The sequence below is a fragment of the Pan paniscus genome, chromosome 21, assembly GCF_029289425.2.
Source record: "Pan paniscus chromosome 21, NHGRI_mPanPan1-v2.0_pri, whole genome shotgun sequence".
Lineage (NCBI taxonomy): Eukaryota > Metazoa > Chordata > Mammalia > Primates > Hominidae > Pan > Pan paniscus.
Window position 1 is genome coordinate 68044746 of NC_073270.2, and position 27760 is coordinate 68072505.

The 27760-nt window shown below is 51.7% G+C and overlaps 1 protein-coding gene across 4 annotated transcripts in view; it reads left to right on the forward strand.

Moving 5' to 3' along the window:
• The window catches only part of OSBPL2 (oxysterol binding protein like 2), a 59333-nt gene that overhangs the window by 27555 nt on the left and 4018 nt on the right, over positions 1–27760 (forward strand). For all 4 annotated transcript variants that reach the window (XM_055104921.2, XM_034947526.3, XM_034947527.2 and 1 more), the window contains 9 exons: positions 7893–8027; positions 9086–9183; positions 14944–15126; positions 16939–17046; positions 17671–17760; positions 19938–20061; positions 22388–22516; positions 24838–24961; positions 27335–27425. In XM_055104921.2, coding sequence (XP_054960896.1) covers positions 7893–8027; positions 9086–9183; positions 14944–15126; positions 16939–17046; positions 17671–17760; positions 19938–20061; positions 22388–22516; positions 24838–24961; positions 27335–27425 — 1082 coding nt within the window. The remainder of the gene's footprint in view (positions 1–7892; positions 8028–9085; positions 9184–14943; positions 15127–16938; positions 17047–17670; positions 17761–19937; positions 20062–22387; positions 22517–24837; positions 24962–27334; positions 27426–27760) is intronic.

Genomic DNA, 27760 nt, shown 5'->3' on the forward strand with positions numbered 1-27760 from the left:
GGTGGGGGATCACCTGAGGTCAGGAGTTCGAGACCAGCCTGGCCAACATGGAGAAACACCATCTCTACTAAAAATGCAAAATGAGCCGGGCATGGTGGCACATGCCTGTAATCCCAGCTACTCGGGAGGCTGAGGCAGGAGAATTGCTTGAACCCAGGAGGCGGAGGTTGCAGTGAGCCGAGATCGTGCCATTGCACTCCAGGCTGGGTGATAAGAGTGAGATTCCATCTCAAAAACAAAAAAAAGGAAAAGAAAAAATGCACTCTTACGTTTATAAACAGCATGAGATTAAGACAATAAAACAGGAAAAGAACAAGCAAGTCAGGGGAAGAGGTGTTCTGTAGGTGAAACGGGACATAAGAACCATCCTGCAAGCACCCATCCAGCCCTGTGGCCTGCGTGAGGTGGGTGGGGCTTCCGTGGCACCCTCCCTGGCCACGTGCTGAGCTGCAGGAGGGGTGTCAGCCTTTGTCAGGTGCTCAGGGTTTGGGACAGAAAAACCAGCTGGGAATGAGCACCCAGAAGTTACAGACTTTCCCTTTCATGATCTTTCCTGACTGTGAGAACCCAAGCTGTGCCTCACAGGGGCGGGGAGTGTCCCGTGCCTTCTGTACCGTGCTGGTTCCTGGGCCAGCGCTTGATGACTGAAAACTCAAATGGCCTGGGAATACGTGTCACTCTTGCTCAGACCATGTCTTCTAGTGCTGGTGATTTTTTGCCCTTATCTGTTTTAGTCCTTTCTTTTTCCAGAGGGAACTTCACTTTTTCTCAACTTTTTATTTTGAAATAATTTTAGACTTACGGAAAATCACAGAATAGCACAGAGCATTCCTGTAGACCCACCACCCAGCTCCCCTGATGCCAGCATCTCTCGGAATAACCATAGGTCAGTGACCAAAGCAAGAAATGCATCTTAGCTCCACATGTCACTTGTATTTCCTCAGTGTCCCCGATGTCGTTTCCTGTCCCAGGACCCTCATGGCATTTGGGCTCCTCCACTTGGTGGCAGCTGCTCTGGTCTGTTACTTAGTGGACTTTTCCTTAATTTGGGTTTGTCTGATATTTTCTTCTTAGAATGAGGTTCTGTATTTTTGGCACACACAGAAGTGAGGTACCCTTGCCAGGGCCTTGTCTGAGGGGCTCTGTGATAGCCACATGTCTTGTTAGTGGGACTGTTAACCTGATCACTTGGTCAAGTGTCTCCACTGCAAAGTTGCTGCATTTCTCTTTGTAATCAATGCTTTAGGGAAGACACTTGGATTCTGCTTGCCAATTGTAGCATCCATTGGTGGGTTTTACTGAAATCATTCTAATGGAGATTTTCCATTCTCGTTCTTTCTTCTACCTTTATTAATCGGAATTGTTCTGTAAAGGAGAGCTGTCCCTTCTCCCCTAATTATATATTTATTCAGTTATTTATTTGTATTAGTATGAACTCATGAGCATGTATTTTATTCTGTGAGTTGAATTCCAGTAGAGTCCTTATTTACGGACTATAAATAATTGCTCAAAGTGTTCTACCTTTGGTGTTGAGAGTTCTTCTAGGTTGGTTTTCCCCCTTCTGCTGAACCCCCATCCTTTTCTGAACACTTATTTCAGGCACTAAAGAATGCTCTAGTTCAGCTTATATTTTCCCTGCCTTAACCCTGGAATCAGCCACTTCCCCAGGGAGCCCATTCACTGGGTAATGGTGTTTAGAAACCACAATCCAGTGCTGGGTGAGCTCATTGCTGCTGAGGTATCATTGCCTGCAGGCCCTCTCAGCAGACAGCACTGAAAAATACGAGTGTGCTAATGCTCATGCATACACATCTGTATTTATGTATATATCTGTATGTTTCTTTTAAAATAAACCATTTGAGATTTTTTTTCTCTTTTCAGCAATGTTTTTTGTACATTTTTGACTATGTGGATAATTCAGGTCTTGACAAAAATATCTGTCTTGGTATAGATGAGGAATGTCTTTTGTGAACTTGACAAACCACCTAATTTTGACTCTTTTAAATTCTGAGACAGGCTGGGTGTGGTAGTAGCTCATGCCCTCAGGAAAGCTGAGGGAAGAGGATTGCTTGAGGCCAGGAGCTTGAGACCAGAGCCTGGGCAACATAGTGAGACCCCAACTCTACAAAAAAATTTAAAAGATTAGCCAGGCATGGTGGCACATGTCTGTCGTCCAGTTACTGGGGAGGCTGAGACAGGAGGATGGCTTGAGCCCAGGAGTTTGAGGCTGCAGTGAACCGTGATTTCACCACTGTGCTCCAGCCTAGATGACAGAGGGAAACCTTGTCTCTTAAAAAAAATAAATAAAGATTCTAGGACCAAAAGCATCTTTTCAACAATATGAAGTGATGTATATTGCATTCCCTAGGTGAGGGTTGTGGAGAGATTGAGGTGAAAGTTTCATGTGAGCACGTAGGACTGGCAAGCGTAGTAGAAAGGCGCTGGGAGGGGCCTTGCGGGGCGGCTCCACCCCTTACACTTCACTTTGAAACACTCCCCTTTGGAGGCTTTGGTGGCACTCCACTCTTTTTACTACTTCTCAGCTTGTATTGAAAAAACACAAGCACACTTGGCAACGTGGACAGTCCCAACATAGACAGACTCAGACAGACAGTGGTGAGCTCATGTCCCCATAGCTGGATCTGCAGTGATTGGCTGTGGCTCGTTCTGGATCCGCAGTGATTGGCTGTGGCTCGTTCTGGATCCGAGGTGATTGGCTGTGGCTCATTCTGGATCCACAGTGATTGGCTGTGGCTCATTCTGGATCTGCAGTGACAGGCTGTGGCTCTTTCTGTTTGGTCCACACCCCCCTGCTTCTCTCCTCCCTCGTATTTTGAAGCAAATTCCAGACATCTTTTTGTTTGTAAATATTTCTTATGTATATTTAAAGGGTAAGGATTCTTTTTTAATGTGACTGTGGTATTATTATTATACTTTAGAAAATAACTTTAGAAAGTTATTTAATATCATCAGATACTCAATCTATGTTCAAATGTCCAGTGGTCTCACGTGTTGCCCTCTGGTGTTTGCAGTCCTGTGTCTGGACCTTGTTTGTGTCCCTCTGTCAGGAAGCCTTTTTGTTGCTCTTTCTCTGAATTTAAAAGCTGTGGGCAGGCCAGGCGTGCGGCGGCTCACGCCTATAATCACTGTCAGAGGCTGAGGCGAGAGGATCGCTCGAGGCCACGGGTTCAGAACCAGCCCGGGCAACAAAGTGAGATCCCATCTCTACAAAAAAGAATTAGCCGGGCATGGTGGCACATGCCTGGGCTCCCAGCTACTCGGGTGGCTGATGTAGGAGGATCACTTGAGCCTGGGAGGTTGAGGCTGCAGTGACCGGTGATCACATTACTACACTCCAGCCTGGGTGACAGAGTGAGACCCTGTCTCTAACAAACAAACAGAGCTGTGGGCGCTCAGAGCCTGGGTCCATTAACTCACTAGGAATTGCTAGTTGGAGCCGCGCCAACATGATCACCCTTTATTGATTGCCGGGGATAGTTCTGGATGTCTTCCAGTCCACAGATTGTTCCATCTTTGGTCAGTGAGAGTCTCTTCAAGGTGGCCCGGAGTCCTTTACAAAAGGAGCTTCAGGCCTGTCCTGTGCGTTTACTGTCTGGGGTCTGGCATCATCTACTTGTCCAGGGAGAGAAGGAGAATTCAGGACCACAGCCGGGCTCTCAGGAGGCCACCGGGGTAGTCTTATTTCGAGGTCTGTTCCTACAGCTAGGAATTGTGTTTTTGTTTGTTTCGGTGATGCTTCAAATTTGGGCCAACAGGCTTCACCTAACCTCTGCGGCCTCATGTCTGCGTCTCTTTTCTCCCTCACTGACAGTCCCAGTTTTCTGCAGCCCTGGCGAGGACAGATTTAGACCGGCACGCAGTTGTGACTCACTCACTTTGCCCCACATACCTGTGGGACCAGCTCTGCTGCCGACAGTGTCTTTGCTGAGACAGCACATGTCTGTGCCTCCTGCAGTTGCCACTTGTCGTTGTCTTCAGGGTATATCTCAAATGCCTGCGTTATTTTTTATTTATTTATTTATTTTTTTTTTTGAGGGAGTCTCGCTCTGTCGCCCAGGCTAGAGTGCAGTGGCGCGATCTCAGCTCACTGCAACCTCTGCCTCCTGGGTTCAAGCAATTCTCCTGCCTCAGCTTTCTGAGTAGCTGGGACTACAGGCGCCTGCCACCGTGCCCGGCTAATTTTTTTTTTTTTTTTGTATTTTTAGTAGATACGGGGTTTCACCTTGTTGGCCAGGCTGGTCTCAAACTCCTGACCTTGTGATCCGCCCACCTCGGCCTCCCAAAGTGTTGGGATTACAAGCATGAGCCACCGCGCCCGGCCAAATGCCTGCATTTTAAAACCACCTGGGTGCTTCTTCGCTGGGTGATTGTGCCACCAAAGGAATGACATAGGTTCATTTGTTTCATTTTTGATATTGAGAGATGACTTTTTAAAATTTAATTTTCTTTTTAAATTATGGGTCCTGCATCAAATTTATCAAGCAAGGTATATTCCAGGAGAGTCAGCTTCCTGTCCCTGTCCCCTCCTGGTGCTCTCTGCTTTCCCCACAGGTGACCAGGAGCCAAGTTTAGGGCATGTCTTTCATGCGTCACACAGCTGATTCTATATGTATCTTCTCCCCACTTCTTTACATAAATGAGAGGCTTTCTCCACCTTTTAAAATTCAATAGTATATCCATAGCAACATGCAGTGACTTCTTAATCTATTTATTTATTATTTCTTTTTAGAGACTGAGTCTTGCTGTGTCACCCAGTCTGGAGTGCAGTGGCAGGATCATGGCTCATTGTAACCTCAAACTCCTGGGCTTAAGTGAACCTCCCACATGAGCCTCTGGAGTAGCTGGGACTACAGGAACCCACCACCATGCCCAGCTACTTTAAAAAAATTTTTTGGCAGTGGCTCACGCCTGTAATCCCAGCACTTTAGGAGTCTGAGGCAGGCGGATCACGAAGTCAGGAGTTCGAGACCAGTCTGGTCAACATAGTGAAACCCTGTCTCTACTAAAAATACGAAAAATTAGCCGGGTGTGGCGGTGCATGCCTGTAATCCCAGCTACTTGGGAGGCTGAGGCAGGCGAATCGCTTGAACCCAGGAGGCGGAGAGGTTGCACTGAGCCGAGATCACACCATTGCACTGCTGCCTAGGCGACAGTGTGAGACTCCAACTCAAAAAAAAAAAATGTTTTTTTGTAGAGACGGGGTCTCACTTTGTTGCCCAGGCTGGTCTTAAACCCCTGGCCTCAAGTGATCCTCCCCGCCTTGGCCCTGCAAAGTGTTGGAATTACAGGCGTGAGCCATCTCGCCTGGCCGACTTCTGAATCTTTTAATGGCGCGGCGCTCCCTCACATGGCTGCCCCCTAGCTTATTGGACTGGCGCCCCGTTGTTGGACATACGGGTCATTTCTGATCTTTCATGGATCCAGCCGTGCGGCAGCAAAGAGCACTGCATGTGTGTTTGGCCGAGGCTCTGTGGGATAGATTCCTAGAAGTGGGGCTGCTGGGTCAGGGGCAAATACCCGTAGAGTTTGCTAGAAGCAGCCCAGTCCCCTCGTGGGGCTGCATCACTGTGCATTTCCACAGCAGCCGGGGGGCTTTCCCTGGGTGGGAGTTGCACGCAGTTGCGATACCATCTCTCCTCTCCTGAGCAAGGCAGCGTCTCCCCCATGCTCAGGGCCGCCACCGGCCGCACTTCCTGGCCTCCCTGGTCCCATCTCTGGCCGCTGTGGACTGTGGCCTCTTCTAGTTTACCAGGCGTTTAGAGCACGGGAGGCTGTTGATCCTGGTCTGGAATGTAAATTGCAAATGCTCCCCCATCTGTCTGCTTTTCTGCTCATTCTTTCGGGGCTTCCTTCTTTCTCTGCCATGTGCTCTTGCAATGCTGAGCTCTGATCACGAGGGTCACCTGTCTTCCTGCTTTCCTCGGCAGCCACATTCCCTTGTGCAGTCTTGGCCACACCCATGTGCCGGGGCTGCCTCAGTTGGAATCCAGTTCTAGCCCCTCCTAAGCCCACAGTCCCTGTGTGTCCAGTGCCATCTGGGGCCTGCTCGCCCCTGCAGCAGCCTGAGCCGCAGGCTCTGTGCGTCTGCCCTGTGCTCTCAGCCTCGGTCCCTGCACTCGTCCTTGACCCAGTGTCTGAGCAGAGCCCCCCTCCCAGCACGGACGCTGAGCTTTGGGAACCTCGCGGCCCAGGCAGAGCGCGTCCTTGTGGTGCTGTGCACACCCCGCCCACCCTCCGTCCACCCTGTGCACGCAGTGCCCGTGGTGTCCTGAGGCCTTGGTGGGGCCGTCCTAGTCCCTGGTGCAGACGAGGAGCCTGAGAGGCTTAGCAGCTCGTGTGTGTGTCAGCTGGGAACCCACAGCAAGTGGATTCCAAAGCCTGCCCTGTCCCTGTTGCCACTAGCATCTCCTCCTCCACTCCCTCCTGGCCTCTCTGGGTCCTCTCCTTGTCCCTCTCTGATCTCTCTGGGTCCTCTCCTTGTCCCTCCCTGGGTCCTCTCCTTGTCTCTCCTGGCCTCTCTGGGTCCTCTCCTTGTCCCTCCCTGACCTCTCTGGGTCCTCTCCTTGTCCCTCTCTGGGTCCTCTCCTTGTCCCTCTCTGGGTCCTCTCCTTGTCCCTCTCTGGCCTCTCTGGGTCCTCTCCTTGTCCCTCTCTGGCCTCTCTGGGTCCTCTCCTTGTCCCTCTCTGGGTCCTCTCCTTGTCCCTCTCTGGCCTCTCTGGGTCCTCTCCTTGTCCCTCTCTGGCCTCTCTGGGTCCTTTCCTTGTCCCTTTCTGGTCTCTCTGGTCCTCTCCTTCTCTCCTTGTCCCTCTCCCTCTACCTCTGCTTTGCCCACCCCAGACTCTGCTCCTTCCTGAAGAGCCTGCCCTGAGGTGACAGCTGTGTTTCCCTGGAATGCCTACTGCCCTTGGGATCCCTTTCCTGGAAGCCCGGCGGGAGGAGTGGCCCCTGTGGGCACTCGTCCCCTTGGCACCTTCCCAGCTTCCCCCACTAAGCCATGCGCCCTCTCTGTGCCGTCCAGGGCCTGGGAGCAGACACCTGAGACTCCTTTGCCAACTCAGAAGGCCTTAGGGGAAAGCCGCATGGAGCCATGTTATGGGAGGCCTCATTTGCCAGGTTCAGGTGTGTCCGAGGCATCCTGGAGGGACGGGAAGCCAGGGACTATTTTTAATGGCGCGGGTGGCTCTGCCTGGGACCACTACTCTGTTTTTTTGTTTTTGAGACGGAGCCTGGCTCTGTCTCCCAGGCTGGAGGGCAATAGCACAATATCGGCTCACTGCAACCTTCACCTCCTGGGTTCAAGCGATTCTCCCGCCTCAGCCTCCTGAGTAGCTGGGATTACAGGTGTGCGCCACCATGCACAGCTAATTTTTGAATTTTTAGTATAGACAGGGTTTCGCTGTGTTGGCCAGGCTGGTCTTGAACTCCTGACCTCAAGGGATCCACCCGCCTCGGCCTCCCAGGGTGCTTGGATTTTAGGTGTGAGCCACTGTGCCCAGCCTGGGACCACTACTCTGGAAGTGGGGTGGAGAAGATGTGGAGTAGGGGAGGGGGCGCAGGTGGGCCCAGGAGCCCCTGTGGCAGTCTCTGTGTCTGGAATGGGGCGGTGGGCTGGGGAGGCAGAGAGGATTCAGGGGTGTCATGCCAGAGACCTCTGCAGGCTCAGCACAGATTGTGTGTCAGGTCTGATGGCAGCCGAGGCTCACAGGGCAGGGCCGATGGGGCAGGGAGTGGCTCACCCATGGGGGGTTTGAAGATCCGGTTCAACCCCAGAGGCTGCGGCTCCATGAAGGGATGCTCAGAGCAGGGGCATCGGGCAGCCCAGCGGTGTCAGGAAGGCAGCAGTAACCAGCAAGTCTTCCCCATCTTTCCAGGAGCTGTCCAAGATCACGATGCCAATCGCCTTCAACGAGCCTCTGAGCTTCTTGCAGCGGATCACGGAGTACATGGAGCACGTGTACCTCATCCACAGGGCCTCCTGCCAGCCCCAGCCCCTGGAGAGGATGCAGGTGGGCCTTAGGGGTGCCAGGCAGGAGTTTGTCATGAAAGTGACGCCCCTTGCATGTCTGGCCACACAGTCTTGGGGCCCCAGGCATCTGTGAGGACTCGCACAGCTCCCCCCAGTGTTCAGTGCCATCCTGCCTGGCGGTCGTGGCATTTGTCCTATCACCACAGGTGTGTGATGACAGAACTTGCCGGAAATGCCATTGGGCTCTCAGTGGCCCCAAGAGCTCCCTGCTGCCGCCTCCTGCCGGGAGTCTCCGCCTCTTGGAGCTGAAGGTGGCGGTGGGCTCTGCCCTTGGGCTCCTCTTGGGTCCTGTTGCACCACTGCGCCCCATGTGTGTGCATGTGTGTGACTGTGGGCTGGGCATGCACGGTGGCTCATGCCTGTAATCCCAACACTTCGGGAGGCTGAGGCGGATGAATTGCTCCTGGAGGTTGAGACCAGCTGAGGCAACACAGTGAGACCGCATCTCTACAAAAATTTTTTTAAAACTTAGCCAGGTGCAGTGGTGCATGCCTGCAATGCCAGCTACTTGGGAGGCTGATGAGAGAGGATCGCTTGTGCCCAGGAGCTAGAGGCTACAGTGAGCCACGATTACGCCACTGCACTCCAGCCTGGGTGACAGAGTGAGACCCTGTGTCTAAAAAATAACAGAATACAAGTGTGTGACTGTGGGTGCACATAACGTGTGTCCCTGTGCGCGTGTGTGCGCATGCCTCTGTGAATGAGTGCTTGGGGTGCGTGTGTTGAGTGTGTGGCCTTGTGTGTGCATATGAGACAGAGTGGCTGACATTGCTGCAGCATCTGCCAGAAGGGCCCGGCTCCGGGGGTGGAAGGCAGCACCCAGTTCCTTCTTTCTGTGCTGTCGGGGGAGTGGCGGGTTATGAAGGGCGTTCCCTGGAAGTCCCATAATCTCAGACACATTGCTCGGGGAAAACTGAAAACTCACACGGAACAAATAGTGACAGAAACCAGGTGCCCACCGCCCTCCACAAGAGGCCATCTTCTCCAGCGCGTTTCCTAACTGAAGCTGTTCCTGTCCCCCCCGTGGATTATTTACAGTCTGTGGCTGCTTTTGCTGTTTCGGCTGTGGCTTCCCAGTGGGAGAGGACCGGCAAACCATTTAATCCACTCTTGGGAGAAACGTATGAATTAATCAGGTAAGGGGGGAAAGGCCCATCATAAATATCTTGTAAATGGAATTCCTTGGATGACAGATAAGTTTGATTCTTTCACTAGCATTGATTCCTCTGCTCTGAGAATAAACTGTTTGAATTAAGAGCTCACGAAAGCGTTTGGATGCTGTAGGCGAGATGTTTCACACACACGGGGTGTTGTGCTAGCGTGCCACGGCGTCTGAGTGAGTGTAAAGCGCTGGCAATGAGATATGTTAGTGTGTTCGACTCCAGCGTGGAGATAGCGCGCACTGTAGACGCTTCCGTGTGTGTGTGCGACGTCTGTGAAATGTGTAGGATTGTTGTGAGCTTCACCGAAAATGGAAATAGGTACTAATGAGCAAAACTAGCCTGTTTTACTAAAGCATTTAGTGAACGCTATTGAAAAAGCAGGTAAATCCAAACACAGGAATGATTGCAAAGAGGAGCTTCACTCCCAAGGCCACGTTTGCCACCACAGCCTCCCCAGAGTTTTAGGAAGGGTCAGACGGCTCTGGCCAAGGGAGAGTTAACCAGACCACGCCTCATCTCCAGACATCCCTGAAACTTCTTCCTATGGAACTTTCTTCTAGGCAGCGATGCCATCTCCCCAGCTTCCCTCCTGTCTCTGGTGGCCCTCACCTCACAGACGTGAGACTGACTCCAAGTCCTAGAACTCTGACCCCAGAGGTCCAGCCGGGCCCCAGATCCGTTGTTTGTGGCTGGGCCTCTGGAAGGACTGGTTGGGGTTCTCTTCACCCACCTGGTTGCCCCAGGGACTGCTGTGGTTATTCACAGAATCATCCTGGGATTCTGCCCAGGTGACAGTGCCCACCCAAACCAACAAATGAAGTCAAAAGCAGGCCAGACCACGGCATGTATGTGGCAGTGTGGTAATTCCTCAGCCATCGAGCAGCCTGGCTGGGGCTCCGGGGAGCTGTGGATGAGAGGGATGTGGGTGGCTTCCTTCAGGGCCGTTTGGTGATGTCTAAAATGATTTTTATTCCACTGCCCGTGGACCCCGTCATTCTCTTGTAGATGCATGCAGGTGCCCATGGGCAGATGTGTAGGAAGAGTCAGCAGAGCATAGTTCAGCCGCTGTCTCTGTGACAGGGCTAAGCTGTGGTTCTGAAGGAGGGAGGGGCAGGGCACTCTCGCTGCACCCTTCAGTCTTCCGACTGTTGAGGTAGCCCAGCACACAGAGCTCACTCTGTCTGGGGAGAAGGAGCTTGCTGGTGGGACGCCCTTCACTCTTCTGACTGTCAGTGGAGCCCAGCACACAGGGCTCGCTCCGCCTGCCTGGGGAGAAGGAGCTGGAGGGGCGTGGGTGGTTATCTAGACAAGTCTGCTGTGCAGAATGCAAGCTGTTTGCCACAGGCTGCTGGGCTGCACGCCTCCCTGCCCAGGAACAGAGTGCAGACGGGAGGGAAGGCGGGCTCCTTTATCATCTTGTTTTATTATTTTTCTGTGAAAAAGGGAGTTGAGCCAAAACAATTAGCCTCTTATTTGGATTCTGGGTTAGTTGAGATTCTGTTGGGTTATTTTATTATGAAGTCTGTTTTTTTAATTACGAGAGAGTGCTCCTTATAGAAAATGTGTAACATTGAGAAAGGTAGAAAAGATGAATCAGGCATAATCCCATAAAAGACAATAGCTGGCTGGGCTCACGCCTGGAATACCTGCAACTCAGGAGGCCCAGGCAGGAGCATCACTTGAGCCCAGGAGTTCAGTTACAGTGATCGTGCCACTGCACTCTAACCTGGACTACAGAGCCAGACCGTGTCTCTTTAAAAAAAATAAGGAGAACTGTCAGCATTTTGTTAGACTTTCTTTTGTGTGTGTTTCAAAATATGATAATGTTAATTTGTATCCCTTTTTAACATGTCATAATTTTCCTGTGATATTAAAAACTTTTTCTAAATTAGAGTGTTTCATCGATTCTAAGACACCTTGTTCACGTGGCAGCACTTCTACATGTCAGTTTCTTGTTCCTTTTTTTTTTTTTTTGAGACGAGGTCTCACTCTGTCGCCCAGGCTGAAGTTCAGTGACATGATCACGGCTCACTGTAGCCTCGACCTCCTGCCTTAACCTCCTGGATATGATCACGGCTCACTGTAGCCTCGACCTCCTGGGCTCAAGTTATCTTCCCACCTCAGCCTCCCAAGTAGCTGGAACTACAGGCGTGTGCCACCATGCCCAGCTAATTTTTGTATTTTCAGTAGAGACAGGGTTTTGCTGTGTTGCCCAGGCTGCTCTTGAACTCCTGAGCTCAAGTGATCTGCCTCCCTCAGCCTCCCAAAGTGCTAGGATTACAGGTGTGAGTCTCTGTGCCCAGTCCAAGTCATAGTTTCATTTGCAGCATTTTTTTCTTTCTTTCATAAAATAATGGTGTGCAGTGCAATGAATGGCATCTTGGGTTCCAAGAAGTGCAGTTCCTTTGAAACTTCAGGCCGCTGTTTTGGGGCCCTTTATTGTATTTTATGTGTTATTAATGATTGAGAATTTTTTTTTTTTTTTTTTTTGAGACGGAATCTCCATTGGTTGCCCAGGCTGGAGGGCAGTGGCATGATCTCGGCTCGCTGCAACCTCCGCCTGCTGGTTCAAGCAATTCTCCTGATTCTCCGCCTCAGCTTCCTGAGTAGTTGGGATTACAGGTGCACGCCACCAGGCCTGGCTAATTTTCATGTTTTCAGTAGAGACAGGGTTTCACCTTGTTGGCCAGGCTGGTGTCGAACTCCCAACCTCAGGTGATCTGCCCACCTTGGCCTCCCAAAGTGCTGGGATTACAGGCGTGAGCCACCACGCCTGGCCATGATTGAGATTTTTATCAATAGTGAGCAAATGGTTGTGGGATTTGGTTTGCTTCAGATGGACTCTTTTCCAGTGTGTAAAGAGTTTAAAAGTGCGTGCCCACGTTTGTCCTAGAAGGTGTGTCAGCACTGCCTGTCAGACCATTTTGGGAGGATCCGTTGTTAGTAGTACAAGCTTTCCTGCACTTCTGTATATAAATCACTATGCAGTTTGGAGAAGCAACATAAATGTCACAGCTTCAAATTCTAATCTGTTCCTGGCTCATCCTGGCTGGGTCAGCTGCTGGTCCTTACCCACATGCTGCCCGTGCGTGAATGCCAACTTTGTGTTTTTTGTCTGATTTAGAAGTTGGCTGGCACTGGGCAGCCGAGCACCTGTTCTCAAGATGTCATTGCCTTTGAGCAAGTAGGACTAGTTTGGACAGAGTGTGGCGTGGTGACAGCAGGGTCCAGCAGGCAACTGTGGGTCTTGGCACAAGCTGCAGGGAGCAGCCCTGCTTCTGCTTCTGGGAAAGGGGAGGCTGAGGCCTGGACAAGGGAAAGACTGGCCACGAGAATCACTTGTGAGGGAGTCTTCTGTTCTGAATTCATGTAGAGTGTGCTTCCTTTTCTAGATATTTCTCTTGAGCAGTATTCCTGTTGCTGCCTGCCAGCCTTCTCGTCCTCTGGTCAGGGTGCTGTGCCACTGTCAGAGGCATTGACGGGATTGGCTCTTAAAAAGGTATTAAAATGTCTTGAAAAAGATAAATCAGGCCGGGCGTGGTGGCTCACGCCTGTAATCCCAGCACTTTGAGAGGTTGAGGTAGGCAGATTGCCTGAGGTCAGGAGTTCGAGACTAGCCTGGCCGACATGGTGAAACCTCGTTTCTACTAAAAAATACAAAAAATTAGCCGGGCGTGGTGGCGGGTGCCTGTAATCCCAGCTACTCGGGAGGCTGAGGCTGGAGAATCACTTGAACCTGGAGGCGGAGGTTGCAGTGAGCCGAGATCACGCCACTGCACTCTAGCCTGGGTGACAGAGATTTTGAGATTCCATCTCAAAAAAAGAAAAAGAAAAAGATAAATCAGAAGAGGAAAGAAGTTCTAGATGATAGAGAAGAAGCCTTGTGGGTGAGAGGAATGCAAGCCGCCTGGGCTGGGTAGAGCGGGGCGTGCCGCCAGCACCCTTCCCCAGGCGCTGCACCTGGGGCCGGAGCTCCTGCTGCACAGCCGGAAGCAAGCTATGCACCTTCGCAACGCCGAGACACGTCGTCTGTCATGAGTTCACTTCCAGATCGTCCTTGCCAGTGTCTGCCATGTGCTGTGTGTCTGTGAGACCCTGGCAGTCTGTCAGGTTAGGGGCCATGGACGTGGACCAAGTCCTTTCCTGATACCCTGGATCCCTACAGATCCCTTGTTATAGCTAAAAATACACATTCTTTTCTCAGACAAGTATTCATTTTGTAAATTACATACCTTGGTAGTCAACCTTTTAAAATCTAATTTTTCAACTTTCCTTCTTCTGTAATGATTGGAAATTCTGATTCCAGTTAAGTTGGTAATTATGTGGTTTAGCTTTTCTAATTTTTAATGACTATAACTGTAGGTGTATTCACAGTTCCGGAACAATTAAAAGCTGACATTTTGATTGAAAAAGAGAGTACACTAAAAATCCTGTTCCTGGACAGGAGTATTTTGGGGTATAAGCCATTCCATCTCGGAAATTTCAGGGGCCTTGTAGAAAGACAAGGAAGGGGCACCCCTTTCAGAAAGGGTTTAGGGTCCTGAGTTCCTGGGCAATGGGAGTCCCTCGGGGTTGAGGGTTTGGAGTCAGAGGTGTGTAAGGGTTGCTTCTCCACCTGCGTCTCTGGGTACCTCTAGCCAGACACTGCTGTGGCTCAGGTGGAGAGCAAGCGGGGCATCAGGGTGGAGGCCTCTCCTGCACCATTGCGCTCTCTGGGTGGGTCAGATGTGCTCTGGAAGCCATGTGTGTGTGTGTCTGTTGCCAGCGTTAGGCCAAGTGCGATGTCGTGTTTGTGAGTGTGTGTCTGTTGCCAACATTAGGCCAAGCGCGATGTCATGTTTGTATGTGTGTCTGTTGCCAACGTTAGGCCGAGTGCGATGTCATGTTTGTGTGTGTGTGTCTGTTGCCAGCGTTAGGCCAAGTGCGGTGTCGTGTTTGTGTGTGTGTCTGTTGCCAACATTAGGCCAAGTGCGATGTCGTGTTTGTGTGTGTGTCTGTTGCCAACATTAGGCCAAGTGCGATGTCGTGTTTGTGTGTGTGTCTGTTGCCAACATTAGGCCGAGTGCGATGTCATGTTTGTGTGTGTGTTGCCAACGTTAGGCCAAGTGTGATGTCATGTTTGTGTGTGTGTCTGTTGCCAATGTTAGGCCGAGTGCGATGTCATGTTTGTGTGTGTGTCTGTTGCCAATGTTAGGCCAAGTGCGATGTCGTGTTTGTGTGTGTGTCTATTGCCAACGTTAGGCCAAGTGCGATGTCATGTTTGTGTGTGTGTTGCCAATGTTAGGCCAAGTGCAATGTCATGTTTGCGTGTGTGTGTCTGTTGCCAACGTTAGGCCAAGTGCGATGTCATGTTTGTGTGTGTGTTGCCAACGTTAGGCCGAGTGCGATATCGTGTTTGTGTGTGTGTCTGTTGCCGTTAGGCCGAGTGCAATGTCATGTTTGTGTGTGTGTTTGTTGCCAACGTTAGGCCAAGTGCAATGTCATGTTTGTGTGTGTGTCTGTTGCCAACGTTAGGCCAAGTGCGATGTCATGTTTGTGTGTGTGTCTGTTGCCAACGTTAGGCCAAGTGCGATGTCGGAGAGGTGGTGTTGGGTGTTTCCGCCACATGTTGTGGCATGGAGGGCCCCTGCTTCCCAGCATCCTGTGAGGGGCTCCACATGATGTCTGAGCTGCCCTTTCTTTTATTTTGCTGCCATTAATGTGTCTCTTTCTCTTTTTTATTCTTTGACCTAGGGAAGATTTAGGATTCAGATTTATATCGGAACAGGTCAGTCACCACCCCCCCATCAGTGCGTTCCACTCGGAAGGTCTCAACCATGACTTCCTGTTCCACGGCTCCATCTACCCCAAGCTCAAGTTCTGGGGCAAAAGCGTGGAGGCGGAGCCCCGAGGCACCATCACCCTGGAGCTGCTCAAGTGAGTGTCGGTGCGTCCTGCTGAGATCCGCTTCCTGCAGAAACTGAAATGGGTGCTGGTGATGTGGAGGGAAAGCTTCCTTCAGGAGGAAACCCTGTCATTTTTCTCCTGAGGTGGTGACCTCCCCACAGCAGAAACGTCTTCAGATGAGCTTCCTGACCAGGGTCCCGTGTTGCTGGGGTGCGTCCTCACGTCTGCAGTTGGAATTCGCCCCCCTTTCGGTCACATCATTCATTGTATGACCAGGGTCCCATGTTGCTGGGGTGCGTCCTCACGTCTGCAGTTGGAATTCGCCCCCCTTTCAGGCATCATTCATTGTATGACCAGGGTCCCGTGTTGCTGGGGTGCGTCCTCACGTCTGCAGTTGGAATTCGCTCCCCTTTCCGGCATCATTCATTGTATTTCTTGTCTTTTGCTGCATAACTGTCCCAAACTTAGCAGCTTCCACACCAGGCTGGCAGGTGTCTGAGGGCCGGGGACCGTGAGGTTGCGGTGGCGATGAGGGTTGGGTTGCCCATGGCGCCTGTGTCCTGGCTCCCCTTCTGGGCTGCTTGCTGCAGGGCACTGCCTCCCACAGGGGGAGAGAGCTGAGAAGGAAGCCAGGGAAGTGGCCCTTTGCACACTCCCCCACCCTGTGCTCATGTGGCAGGGGTGACTTAGGGTTGGAATTTGAAACAGCATGGGAGGGGACCCTCTGAGAGGCTGCTTGCCACCCCTCCTCACTCTCAGCCTAAATGCTCCCCAATCTGAGGTGTCAACCAAAGACACCTCAGAGCAAAACACAAGTCTCCAACAAATGCCGGCCGCTAAGACCCGGCAGACACAGACCGGATGCTGGCGTCCTCCTGGGCCACCAGTTCTGAGACGTGAGTCTTGCCAAGCCACTGCCTGCAGTCTTGTTGTAGGCAGCAGGTCCTAACAAATACATACAGAAATAAGTAATAAACGACACCTTGCCTGATGAAGCATTTGATGTCGATTTTGCTTCACATTGGCCCTGCCTGGATGGTGGCTAGAAGGTTCCATAAGGACCTGGAGAAGCCCCTGAGAGTGTGTCCTGGGGCTGGTACGGCCGAGTGCCTGTTGTGCAGTGGCCTTGCTTAAGAAGAGGCGTGCAGAAATGAGAAGTTGCACACCTTGCTGATAAAGTTGCACACCTTGCTGATAACCTTGCTGATAACCTTGCTGATGAACCAGTTTGGGTTCCACCCCCAGGAAATTGAGAGAGTTCCAGACGTGTCGCAGAATATCCTGCTCTGAGCAGATTTCTGCCTTCACTGTGGCTCCCCCACGTAGCCCCTTAGAACATAGGGCTGCTGATCTGCTGCCTCACATTGGTGGGGTGTTTTCTTCTTGGGCAGGGCCATTTGGGAGGATGAGGAATAAAGGAAACAAGTATGTGGAGTGCGGTTGAAAACCCTGCACCCCTCCACAGCCATGTGCCAGCTCCCCAGAAAGCCAGGGCCGCATGCCCAGGACCCTGCATTACTGCCGTGTGTGTTTGGCGAGGTGGCTTTTCTTTTGACGACTTCACAGGAAAGCCATTTGTCTTTGTTCAGTCTTCTTTGATTGCTTATTAACTTGTCTTGACATTTAAGTAGAAAGCTTTGTAGATGCTACAAAGGAAAGAAGAAGTACATTTCAAACGCATGCTAAATACACAGCCTCCGTCGCAGGGGCTTCAAAGCAGCGTGCTGGTCTCCCGCGGGTGCCGGTTGTTGTGACCCAGCCCCGCCTGGTCGTTGCGTCTTGGGTCACGTCGTGTCTTGGCTTTTCTGGACTCTCACTGCTTGTTTTCTGGTGTCTTCACAGACATAATGAAGCCTACACCTGGACCAACCCCACCTGCTGCGTCCACAACGTCATCATCGGGAAGCTGTGGATAGAGCAGTATGGGACAGTGGAGATTTTAAACCACAGGTGACAGCACCCCACCATTGGGTGAGAGCGCGAGGCTCCGGGTGGGGATGGGCGAGCCGGGGAGTGTGAGCATCCGTGCTCCTGGTGGGTTTTAGCTCAGCCTCACGAGCTGCTGCCGTGTCCCCGCCAGCCCAGGCATAGCAGCTGCCTAGACTTGACTCTGACCGGTGTTGGCCATGGATGCTCCTCGTTCAAGACCTCGTTTTTCGTCACGGTCGTTACTTTAAGGCTTTGAGCTATGCTGAAGAGCTGTGTCATTGCCAGGTGCAGCGCAGTGGCCGTCCACGGCCGTTGGCCACTGTCTAGGCTTGAATGCCCTATTCCTGGAAGCTCATGACTGGTGGGCTTCGCCTTTTCACCACTTTAGTGAGGTATAATCGATGCATCATAAGATTCGCCCATTCTGAGTGGACACTTAAGTGATTTTTAGTGAATTGACCGAATCATGGAGCCGTCCCCACAGCCCGTTTCAAACACTTCCATCGCCCCAAAGGCCCACCACACCCATTTGCAGTCACCCCCCGCCTGCCCCAGGGGCCTCCACCGCGCTTCTCCTGTTACAGAGTTACCCTTTCCGGCTGTTTGCTGTCTTGCAGCAGAAACCTCTGTTTGTTTTTCTCACAGAACCGGACATAAGTGTGTGCTTCACTTTAAACCGTGTGGATTATTTGGAAAAGAACTTCACAAGGTGGAAGGACACATTCAAGACAAAAAGTAGGTCCTTGCCAGGTGTTCATGGGGCACCACTACAGCCTGTGTGTCCACGTTAGAGGGCTCAGGTGCTCCTGAGCCTGCGTGTGCCGACGTGCACGAGACGCGGGTACACCAGTGCGATCTGTTCATGGTCCAGAAGTATGACTCTTTTTTGTTTTGGAAAGACATTTTGTTATTGAGCATAAGATGAAATAAAGGGTATTTTTGAATGTAATTTCTAGGTGGCTTGTTACTGGGGCCATCTTCTTTTGATAAAATTGTCTTGAGAAGTCAGCTATTTCCACTGGGAGATGAGAGGAGACTGTTTCGCAGCAGAGCTGAGGTGGGTGGGAAGTGTGGCCTTGCGTTTTCCTTCTACCAGCACCCCATGCACGTTGTCAGGCGAGACTCAAATGTGTTAGCTTGAGGGGCGTCAGTGTCACGTGACCAGTTCACTCCAGTCTTTAAATCAGGGACTTTCACAAGTTTTTGTGAGCAGAGAAATGGTCAGTACTGTTTTAACAAATTTTTCAGTTTTTTTCTCCCCATTTGGGTTAATTACTTTGTAATCTGGGTCTCACATTTGTTTTTTTCGTAAGGAATTTGAGCCATAGAATGTCATGAAGTTCCTTCTAGTTCCAAAAATGTAGACATTTCCCATTAGAAACTAGTCCCCAATTTAAAACAGTCAGGGCCAGGTGCAGTGGCTCATGCCTGTAATCCCATCACTTCTGAGGTGGGCAGATCACCTGAGGTCAGGAGTTCAAGACCAGCCTGGCCAACATGGTAAAACCCCGTCTCTACTAAAAATACGAAAATTAGCCAGGTGTGATGGCGCACATCTGTAATCCCAGCTACTCAGGAGGCTGAGGCACAAGAATCTCTTGAGCCTGGGAGATGGAGGTTGCAGTGAGCCAAGATCACGCCAGTGCACTCCAGCCGGGGCAGCCAAGCAAGAGGCTGTCTCAAAAAAATAAGACAGTTGGTGTTTCTGCTCTGTCCACCGTCTATGGTAGACCAGAAATGCACCCGTTTGAACAGCCTATAAAATAAAATGGCCAGGCTTATGACTGACCATTTCTCCCATAAAACATGTGAGGATCAACATGTGGACCTAGAAGGGACAGCAGTCTTACAACGGGGTAGCAGTCATCAGTGCCTTGACACCTCTCCTCCTTGGAACTCAGCCCAGGGAGCAGCTGGCTGTCTGTTTCCAGAAATAGGCGGGGGCGCCGAGGCCAACACTCGCTGACCCTCAGTGAGTGCATGTAAAACATGTTTTTCCAGAACCGGGCGGGGACCCCGAGGCCAGACTCGCTGAGCTTCAGTGAGTGCATGTAAAGTGTGTTTTGGTTGTCTGGTTTTCCATCCTAAATTTAAGGGTGCTCTGTCCTTGGAGACAGAGTTGTCCCCAGGCTGTCTACTAGGTGAGGCCTGGCCCAGTTCCCCACCTCTGTCTGCTGGCTCTGCAGGCACTGCAGAGACACCGTCCCCTCTTGGGTCCCGAGCCTGTCAGAGTTGCACTTCCCGGGAGTCTGTGGTCACGGTTGACTCTTCCCAGCAAGAGGCGAAAGGAGAAAGAAAATGGAGTCTGGCACTATTTGGCTTCATCCCTTTTAGAATCGAGAGCTCTGGTGGCCACTCTGCAAAGGTCTCTGGGTTGTTATTGATGAAAAAAGGCAGGCGGGGAACCAAAGATCAAGCAAGCAGCATTGACTGCACTGATTGATAGAAAAGGGCTGAAGGACACACACACAACACATTCAGTGTGTTGAAAATGATCAGTCGGCGCATGCAGCTTTACATTTTAAAACGCTCACTCTTTTTTGCCCCTTCCCGTCTCCTGCAGCCCCCTGGGCCGACCATCCTTTGGGTTTCCATCCCTTCCTGTCTCCTGCAGTCCCATGGGCCATCTGTCTTTTGGGTTTCTGTCCCTTCCCATCTCCTGCAGCCCGGTGGGCTGTCCGTCCTTTAGGTTTCCGGCCCTTCATTTTCCTTTCCATGGTGTGTATCAGGGCTAGGAATGGTCCCAGAATGCAAATTTTCACCTTCGCATTTATGTCCAGAGATGTCCCAAAATGCATAAGAAAACATACCTGAAGGGAATTTATTCCAGGGTCAAAATTAAGGTGCTACATGTTTAGACAAATGGTTTGTAATGACTAAAACTTGTCTTTAAAAATCCCATTTAATTACAGCAAAAAGAAGCTCTTTATGATCTATGGCAAATGGACGGAATGTTTGTGGGGCATAGATCCTGTTTTGTATGAATCCTTCAAGAAGCAGGAGAGGAGAGGTGACCACCTGAGAAAGGCCAAGCTGGTAAGGGCTGGGGCGTCCCCGGGCAGAGCTGAGCCCTGGGTGCTGAGGGCTGCCAGGCCACTGCTGCCTTTAGCTCACCTGTTGGGGTCCCAGGGAACCTTTGGGCCCCACCAGGAGAGATGAATGTGCAGAATTTGTCTGGCCAGATGAACCATGTATTGTGGGTTCCAGTATCAGTGAGGGGGTTTATCTGTATTTCTTTCCATTTTTTTTTTTTCCCCTCCAGGCAGGGTCTCCCTCTGTTGCCCAGGCTGGAGTGCAGTGGTGCAGTCGTAACTCACTGCAACCTCCAGCTACCAGGCTCAAGCAATCCTCCCTCCTTAGCCTCCCAAGTGGCTAGGACTATAGGCATGTACCACCATGCCTGACTAATTTTTATTTTTTTGTAGAGATGGGGTCTTGCTATGTTGCCCAGGCTGGTCTTGAACTCCTGGGCTTAAGCAGTCCTCCCACCTCGGCCTCCCAAAGTGCTGGGATTACTAATAGGCATGAACCACAACACCCAGCCGGCTTATCTGTATTTTGGTTGCACGGAGGCTGCTGCTATAAACCGTGGGCACCAGTGCCCACGAGTCATACATAATTGCTGGCCCCCATGGCTGGAAGTATCTGAGGGAACCTCAGGCAAGGCTGTTTCTTTTCTGGAAGCTCCAAGTTCTGGGTCCTTCTTAATAAATCTTCTCGCTTTCTTTGAGTTAGCCTAGACATATTGTTAAAAATCAAGTGAATTTCAATTTTTTGTTTTTAGTTGTGAGTACCAGATAATATATTCAACAGCCAGAAAGTACTGGCAAGGCTTTTCCCCTTAGAGCTTTGGAATACTCATTATCTTAAGACTAGTTGTTCTTGAACTTAAAAATAAAAGGGATAGTTCAAAAGAGGTGTCCTATTTTCTACATAATGAATTGGAATGTACCAAACCTGAAATGTTCAATATTTATTTAACGGAAACATTCAGCCTCCTCCGGATCCCAAGTGTTTTTTATGTTGTAGTATTGATTTGTGCTGTTAGACACCTTTTCTAATCACCCTCTTTTATTTAAAAAGGAAAATTCTGCTTACACACTAGACAGACCTAGAAGGGTAAATCCATTTAGCGATGTCTTTTGATGCTTTCCTGCTCCTTGAGGTGACCTAGAAACGGGAGTTCTCTGTGAATCCTTGTCCTTGAGCTGCGGCTCTCCCTCGTCCCAGCCTCGGGCCGTGGTGCCTACAGCCAGTGTGAATACAGCTAGTGCAGGAAGCCCTGGGCTTTGACTCGCTTGTTTTCAGTGGTCTCCCTGAACAGCTGCTTCTGGAATCATTCCCTTTTCTAGGACCTATTTATTTTGAGAAGCAATGTAGCAGGTTTTGTCTTTTCATCAGGGTGTAGAGAGCCTGAAACCCCCACACAGGAGCCACTTCTTGATGGGGGCAAAGCTGCGCTATCTAGAAAGCTCTCAGTCCCAGAACCTGCCTTCTGGAGAGGCGCCGTGTGTGTGAATGAACCTGCTGTTTGGAAGGCACCGCTGTGTCGTCGCACTCAGACTCCATGAAGCGCTGTTTCGCGTGCACCGCTTCTCCCGAAGGGAAACACGCCTGGCCACTGACTTCCTTCATCTCCATGAAGGGAAACGCCTGGCCACTGACTTCCTTCGTCTCTGCGAAGGGAGACGCCTGGCCACTGACCTCTTGTCGTCACCCGAAGGGAAACACGCCTGGCCGCTGACCTCCTGTCGTCTCCGTGAAGGGAAACACGCCTGGCCGCTGACCTCTGTCGTCTCCGCTCTGGGTGTCCGTTAGAACAGACAGCACAGCCCCACGAAGGGAGTGTGAGCTGCTTTAGGGACTGGGGCCCAGCTCCTCTCCATACAGTGATGGACAGACAGTGTCATAGACTGGAGAGGAAATTCGATTTTCTCCTTAGTTTAAGAAAAAAAAGGCCGGGTGTGGTGGCTTACACCTGTAATCTCAGCACTTTGGGAGGCCGAGGTGGGTGGATTGCCTGAGGTCAGGATTTCAAGACCAGCCTGGCTAACATAGTGAAACCCCGTCTCTACTAAAAGTACAAACAATTAGCCGGGCATTGTATTGGGCGCCTGTAATTCCAGCTACTCGGGAGGCTGAGGCAGGAGAATCTCTTGAACTCAGGAGGCAGAGGTTGCGGTGACCCGAGATCGCACCACTGCACTCCAGCCTGAGCCACAGAGCGAGACTCCGTCTGAAAAAAAAAAAAAGGAGAAGGCTGCCTGGCTCTGCTCAGGTGACTGGTCTGAAAGGCGCTCTGAGAATAGCTGTAAGAGTGGCCTGGCGCCGGGCAGCCACACAGCAGGGTTCTGTGTTTCAGGATGAAGACTCCGGGAAGGCTGACAGCGACGTGGCTGACGACGTGCCTGTGGCCCAGGAGACTGTGCAGGTCATTCCCGGCAGCAAGCTGCTGTGGAGGATCAACACCCGGCCCCCCAACTCTGCCCAGGTCTGTGTCCCTCCATGGCCTGACGTCTCTGCGTGCCCATGTCACACCCGCCTCTGGGCCCAGCCCCACGGCTCTTCCCTGTTCTTGGGCCCTTGCCTGCCGCCTCGCCTCAGCCTGTTGTCCCAGAGCAGACAGAGGGGCCTCCGCCATTGTCGGAGTGGCTTCTGTTGTCCCTGGAGCTGCGTCCCGGCCCTGTGCTTGCCTGCCTCGGGGCCTGCTGTTGGGGCTGGGCACCGCTGCTCCATAGGACATGTAGGTTGAGGTGTGGACGCATGCTCGGCTGCGTGTCAGAGCTGCCCGCTGCGTGTTGGAGCTGCCCGCCGGGCACACATGCTTGTGCTTCCCCTGGGAACGTCAGACAGACGCGGCCATTGCCAGCCAAGGCCTGCACCGAGTGCGTCTTATCAAAAGAGGCTTCCAAGCCTGTTTGGGGAGATTGCTTTCTCACTTCTCAATTTAGATGCTCAAATGCCTTGTGCTATTTATTTTTGAAAATTGCACTTATAATTTTTATTAAATATATGATAAACTACATGTTTTATGACAAAATATGTGATATATGGTTATATGATAAATATCACACGTAATATCTTAGTATTTTTTATAAATTCTTATTTGCACATAAAATTTATGCAACTTATGCAATTTTGTATGTCCCATAAACACAGCAGAACATGCGTAAAATACAGAAAAGGAAGCAAAACCTTCACTTTAAGCACGTTATCTCAACAGTCGCTGTTATCATTTGAGTAGAGTATGAACTGGTTTAACAATGCTATTTTCTTTTTTAATAGAGGCAGAGTCTCGCTCTGTCACCCAGGCTGCAGTGCAGTGGTGTGATCTTGGCTCACTGCAGGCTCCAATTTCTGGGCTCAAGTGATCCTCCTACCTCAGCCTCCCGAGTAGCGAGGACCACAGGCGTGTGCCACCATGCCAGACTCATTTTCTATTTTTTGTAGAGAGGAGGTCTTGCTATGTTGCCCAGGCTGGTCTCAAACTCCTGGCCTCAAGCATTATCTTCCTGCCTTGGCCTCCTGAGTTGCTGGGACCACAGGCATGAGACACTGTGGCCTGCCAATGATACTATTGGTATTTTAAATTTATTATTAGGAAAATTGCTTATGTTTTTTTTCAGGGAGTCTCTTTAAAGATAACTCATGCTTCCAGCCTTTGGCTCAGCGTATGTGTTGAGTCCTCCTGCCTGCCAGGCCCTGTGGGCCTGGGCACTAGAACCAGGCAGACGAGGTCCCAGGAGGGAGGCGGGGCAGGTGGTTGACTCACACCTGAGAGCCAGGTGGTGCCTTGGGTGCCAGGGAGGGCATCTGAGTGCTGTGGCTTCAGTCATGGGGTAGGGGTGGGGGTGTCTAGGGATTGCGTTTGGGCAGAGGGGACAGTCAGGGCAGAGACCCCTGGAGTAGACTAGTGTGTGAGGGCCCAGGGGGCCATGGGGATGAGGGTGGAGGGGGTGCAGGGGTCTCCAGATGACTTCAGTATTTGCTGTGAGTGACATGGGGCACCAGGAGTCATTTGAGCAGGGGGTGACGGGTGCTGTTGATGTTTCCTGTGGCCTTTCTGGCTGCTTGCTGAGATGCTGTGAGGGCAGCAACAGAAGAGGGAGGACATGGGTGGTGGCTGGAGGGCCTGGCTGTGGCGGGAGGACCTGAGTGGAGCCAGGGCCCTGAGGGCTGCAGAGGCCGGAGGCTGTGGGTGCAGAGGCTGGGAGGCTGTGGGTGCAGGGTGCTGCCGCAGGCCTGCTCGGGTGTGCTGTCCACAAGACGCCGAGCAGACAGCTGCGAGCCAGAGGTCAGGCAGAGCAAGGCTCTGGGCATCCTGGGCACGGGGGGACTGTCATACCCTAAGCATTCCAGTTGTTAATGTGACAAATTCACTTGCTCCAGGGCTGAGGCTTTGGCAGCTTCAGGAGTAAAGGGGAGGAACCTGTGGGCAGGTGTGGCTGAGGGCAGGAAAGGAGCAGGTACGAGCTGAGGGTTTAGCAGTGGGAGACAGGTGGCGTGGCTGGAGTGTTTCCAGCAAGCCGGTGACAAATCTGTTGATGAGATTGTAAAGACAAAAAAAGAAATGTGTGTGAGTTTTGCTGGTATACCTCAAAATGCAAATGTTACAGCCGCAGTGCATGATACGTGCTTAGTGAAGACGGCAGAGGCATTGAATTTGCGGGTGGAAGACGTGAGCGGAAGTAGGTTCCCATGGTGGCAGTCAGGTAGCACCTGCGGGATTTCAGGGGCCCACTGGGGGTCTTGGAGCATAGTCCATGGTTCAGAGGCCCTGCTGAGGTCGCGTCTCTGTGCCTTGCTCCACAGATGTATAATTTCACCAGTTTCACTGTGAGCCTCAACGAGCTGGAGACAGGCATGGAGAAGACCCTGCCACCCACGGACTGCCGCCTGCGCCCTGACATCCGCGGCATGGAGAATGGCAACATGGGTGTGTCCACGCAGTCAGAGGAGGAAGCTTGGGGCCAAGGACGCCCTGGCTAGGGTGGGAGAGCACAAAGCACTCGCTGGCAGAAGCCAGGCTCTCGCCTACAAGGGGAGCCCTGTCCCTCTCCCTAAACAAACAAGCAGGCTGCAGGCCTTCTAACTAGGCTTCTCAGACCGTCTGTGGTGAAGGGCTTTAAAGATCTCTCGCCTGCCTCAGACCAAACCTTTTGTAAATAAATTAAAATTACATTACTAGAAAATGAAATGAAAAAATACATACAAAGTACAAATCCTAGGCCGAGCGCGGTGGCTCACGCCTATAATCCCAGCACTTTGGGAGACCGAGACAGGTGGATCACCCGAGGTCAGGAGTTCGAAACCAGCCTGGCCAACAAGGCAAAACTCCGTCTCTACTAAAAATACAAGAAATTAGGCGGGCATGGTGGCGCCCAACTGTAATCCCAGCTTCTAGGGAGGCTGAGGCATGAGAATCGCTTGAACCCAGGAGGTGGAGGTTGCAGTGAGCCGAGATTATACCACTGCACTCCAGCCAGGGCGACAGAGTGAGACCTTGCCTCACAAACAAACAACAACAACAAAAAACACAAAAAACAAAGTACAAGTTCCTAATTTGTTATTATTAAATTAAACAAAAGTTAAGATTACATTTAGAAAACTGCACGTGTTCCACTGTAAGGATCCGTGTAGCCATCAGTGCAGTCACTGGCACGTGTGTGGTGTGTCCTGCAGCCTCGCGCTCTCCCGGTGGGCTCTGTGCATGCAGCGTTCATCTGTAACATGGCAGATGAACAACTTTCTCACTCACTCATCTAGATGGAATCCGCAGTGAAACTCCTGGCTGAGGAGGCAAATCCAAAGTGTCCTGGGTTTTGAGTTAGTAATGTTTTATTTATTTATGTTTAGAGTCGGGATCTCACTCTGTAGCCCAGGCTGGACTATAGTGGTGTGATCTTGGCTCACTGCAGCCTCAACCTCCCAGGTTCAAGCCATCCTCCTGCCTCAGCCTCCCGAGTAGCTGGGACTACAAGTGCCTGCCACTACACCTGGCTAATTTTTGTGGGTTTTTTTTTTTTTTTTTTTTTTTTGAGACGGAGTCTCACGCTGTTCCCAGGCTGGAGGGCAGTGGCGCGATCTCGGTTCACTGCAAGCTCCGCCTTCTGGGTTCAGGCCATTCTCCTGCCTCAGCCTCCTGAGTAGCTGGGACTACAGGTTCCCCTGCCACCACGCCCGGTTAATTTTTTTGTATATTTTAGTAGAGACGGGGTTTCACTATGTTAGCCAGGACGGTCTCGATCTCCTGACCTTGTGATCCGCCCGCCTCAGCCTCCCAGAGTGCTGGGATTACAGGCATGAGCCACTGTGCCTGGCCAGGTTTTTTTTTGTTTGTTTGTTTGTTTGTTTTGAGACAGAGTTTCACACTTGTTGCCCAGGCTGGAGTGCAGTGGCACAATCTCGGCTCACTGCAACCTCTGCCTCACAGGTTCAAGAGATTCTCCTGCCTCAGCCTCCCGAGTAGCTGGGATTACAGGTGCCCGCCACCACACCTGGCCAATTTTTGTATTTTTAGTAGAGACAGGGTTTCACCATGTTGGCCAGCCTGGTCTCGAACTCCTGACCTCAGGTGATCCACCCGCCTTGGCCTCCTAAAGTGCTGGGATGACACTGTGCCTGGCCTAATTTTTGTATTTTTTATAGAGATGGGGTTTTGCCATGTTGCCCAGGCTGGTTGCCAACTCTTGGGTTCAAGCGATCTGCCTGCTTCAGCCCTCCTAAGTGCTGGGATGCAGGCATGAGCCACCACGCCCGGCTTGAATTAGTGATGTTTTCAGAGAGAAACCCAGCTCACGAGGAGTGTGACCTGGGAATGGATGTAACTTCTCATGCTTTGTATTCAGAATGTGTGCCCAGTCCTTCACAGAAGCCACATGGCAGTTACCCGAGGTTAAGGCTAAAGGGAGCTCGTCTTTGAGAGATGGGCTCTGATTTGCGCAGCCCGTGGTGGGGCTGGCTCCTCGTCCTGAGCGCCTGCTCGCACACCAGGGCATCGGGTGGTGCCTGGGCCCTGCCTGTCCTTCAGACTCCTGCACCCGCAGACTTTGAGTAGTGCTGTCGTAGAACACGCAGCACATGCAGCCCCCATGCTCTACTCAGCTCTGCTTGGGAAGGGCCCCGCTGGCGTGCCGGCCGCTGTGGCCTCGGCAGTTGTGATTGTGTTTGGTCTCCCGATCACAGAACCTGTTGTCTGTGGCATTCCAGCCACAGTGAGACACACCAACTAGAGATCTAGGTGCATAGGGGGTGGCGGGGTGCGGTTCTAAGGTCTCTGTCTGACCTAAACTGTTTGCTTGGATCCTAGATCTGGCCAGCCAGGAGAAGGAGCGGCTGGAGGAGAAGCAGAGAGAAGCACGGAGGGAGCGGGCCAAGGAGGAGGCGGAGTGGCAGACGAGGTGACTACTGTGGTAGCCACGCAGGCTGGGGCAGCGGGGAGGCCCCACACACACCTGGGGACGGCGGGGAGGCCCCACACACACCTGGGGACGGCGGGGAGTGCCTTCTCTCACCCCCACACCCCTGTGGCTGGGCAGTTACTGTTCCATGGCTCCATTAAGGTAGTGACACCAGTGGCTGCCCCTGACCCATGTGGTTCCCACTGCCCAGGTAAGAGCCCATCCTAGCTTAGCGCACACTTTGCCGAGACCTCCCGGCTGGGGGTGGCCTGTGCAGAGTGCCTGTCACCTCAGACCCGGGTCTACTGCCGGGCCTCATGGTGTGTTGGCCCAAA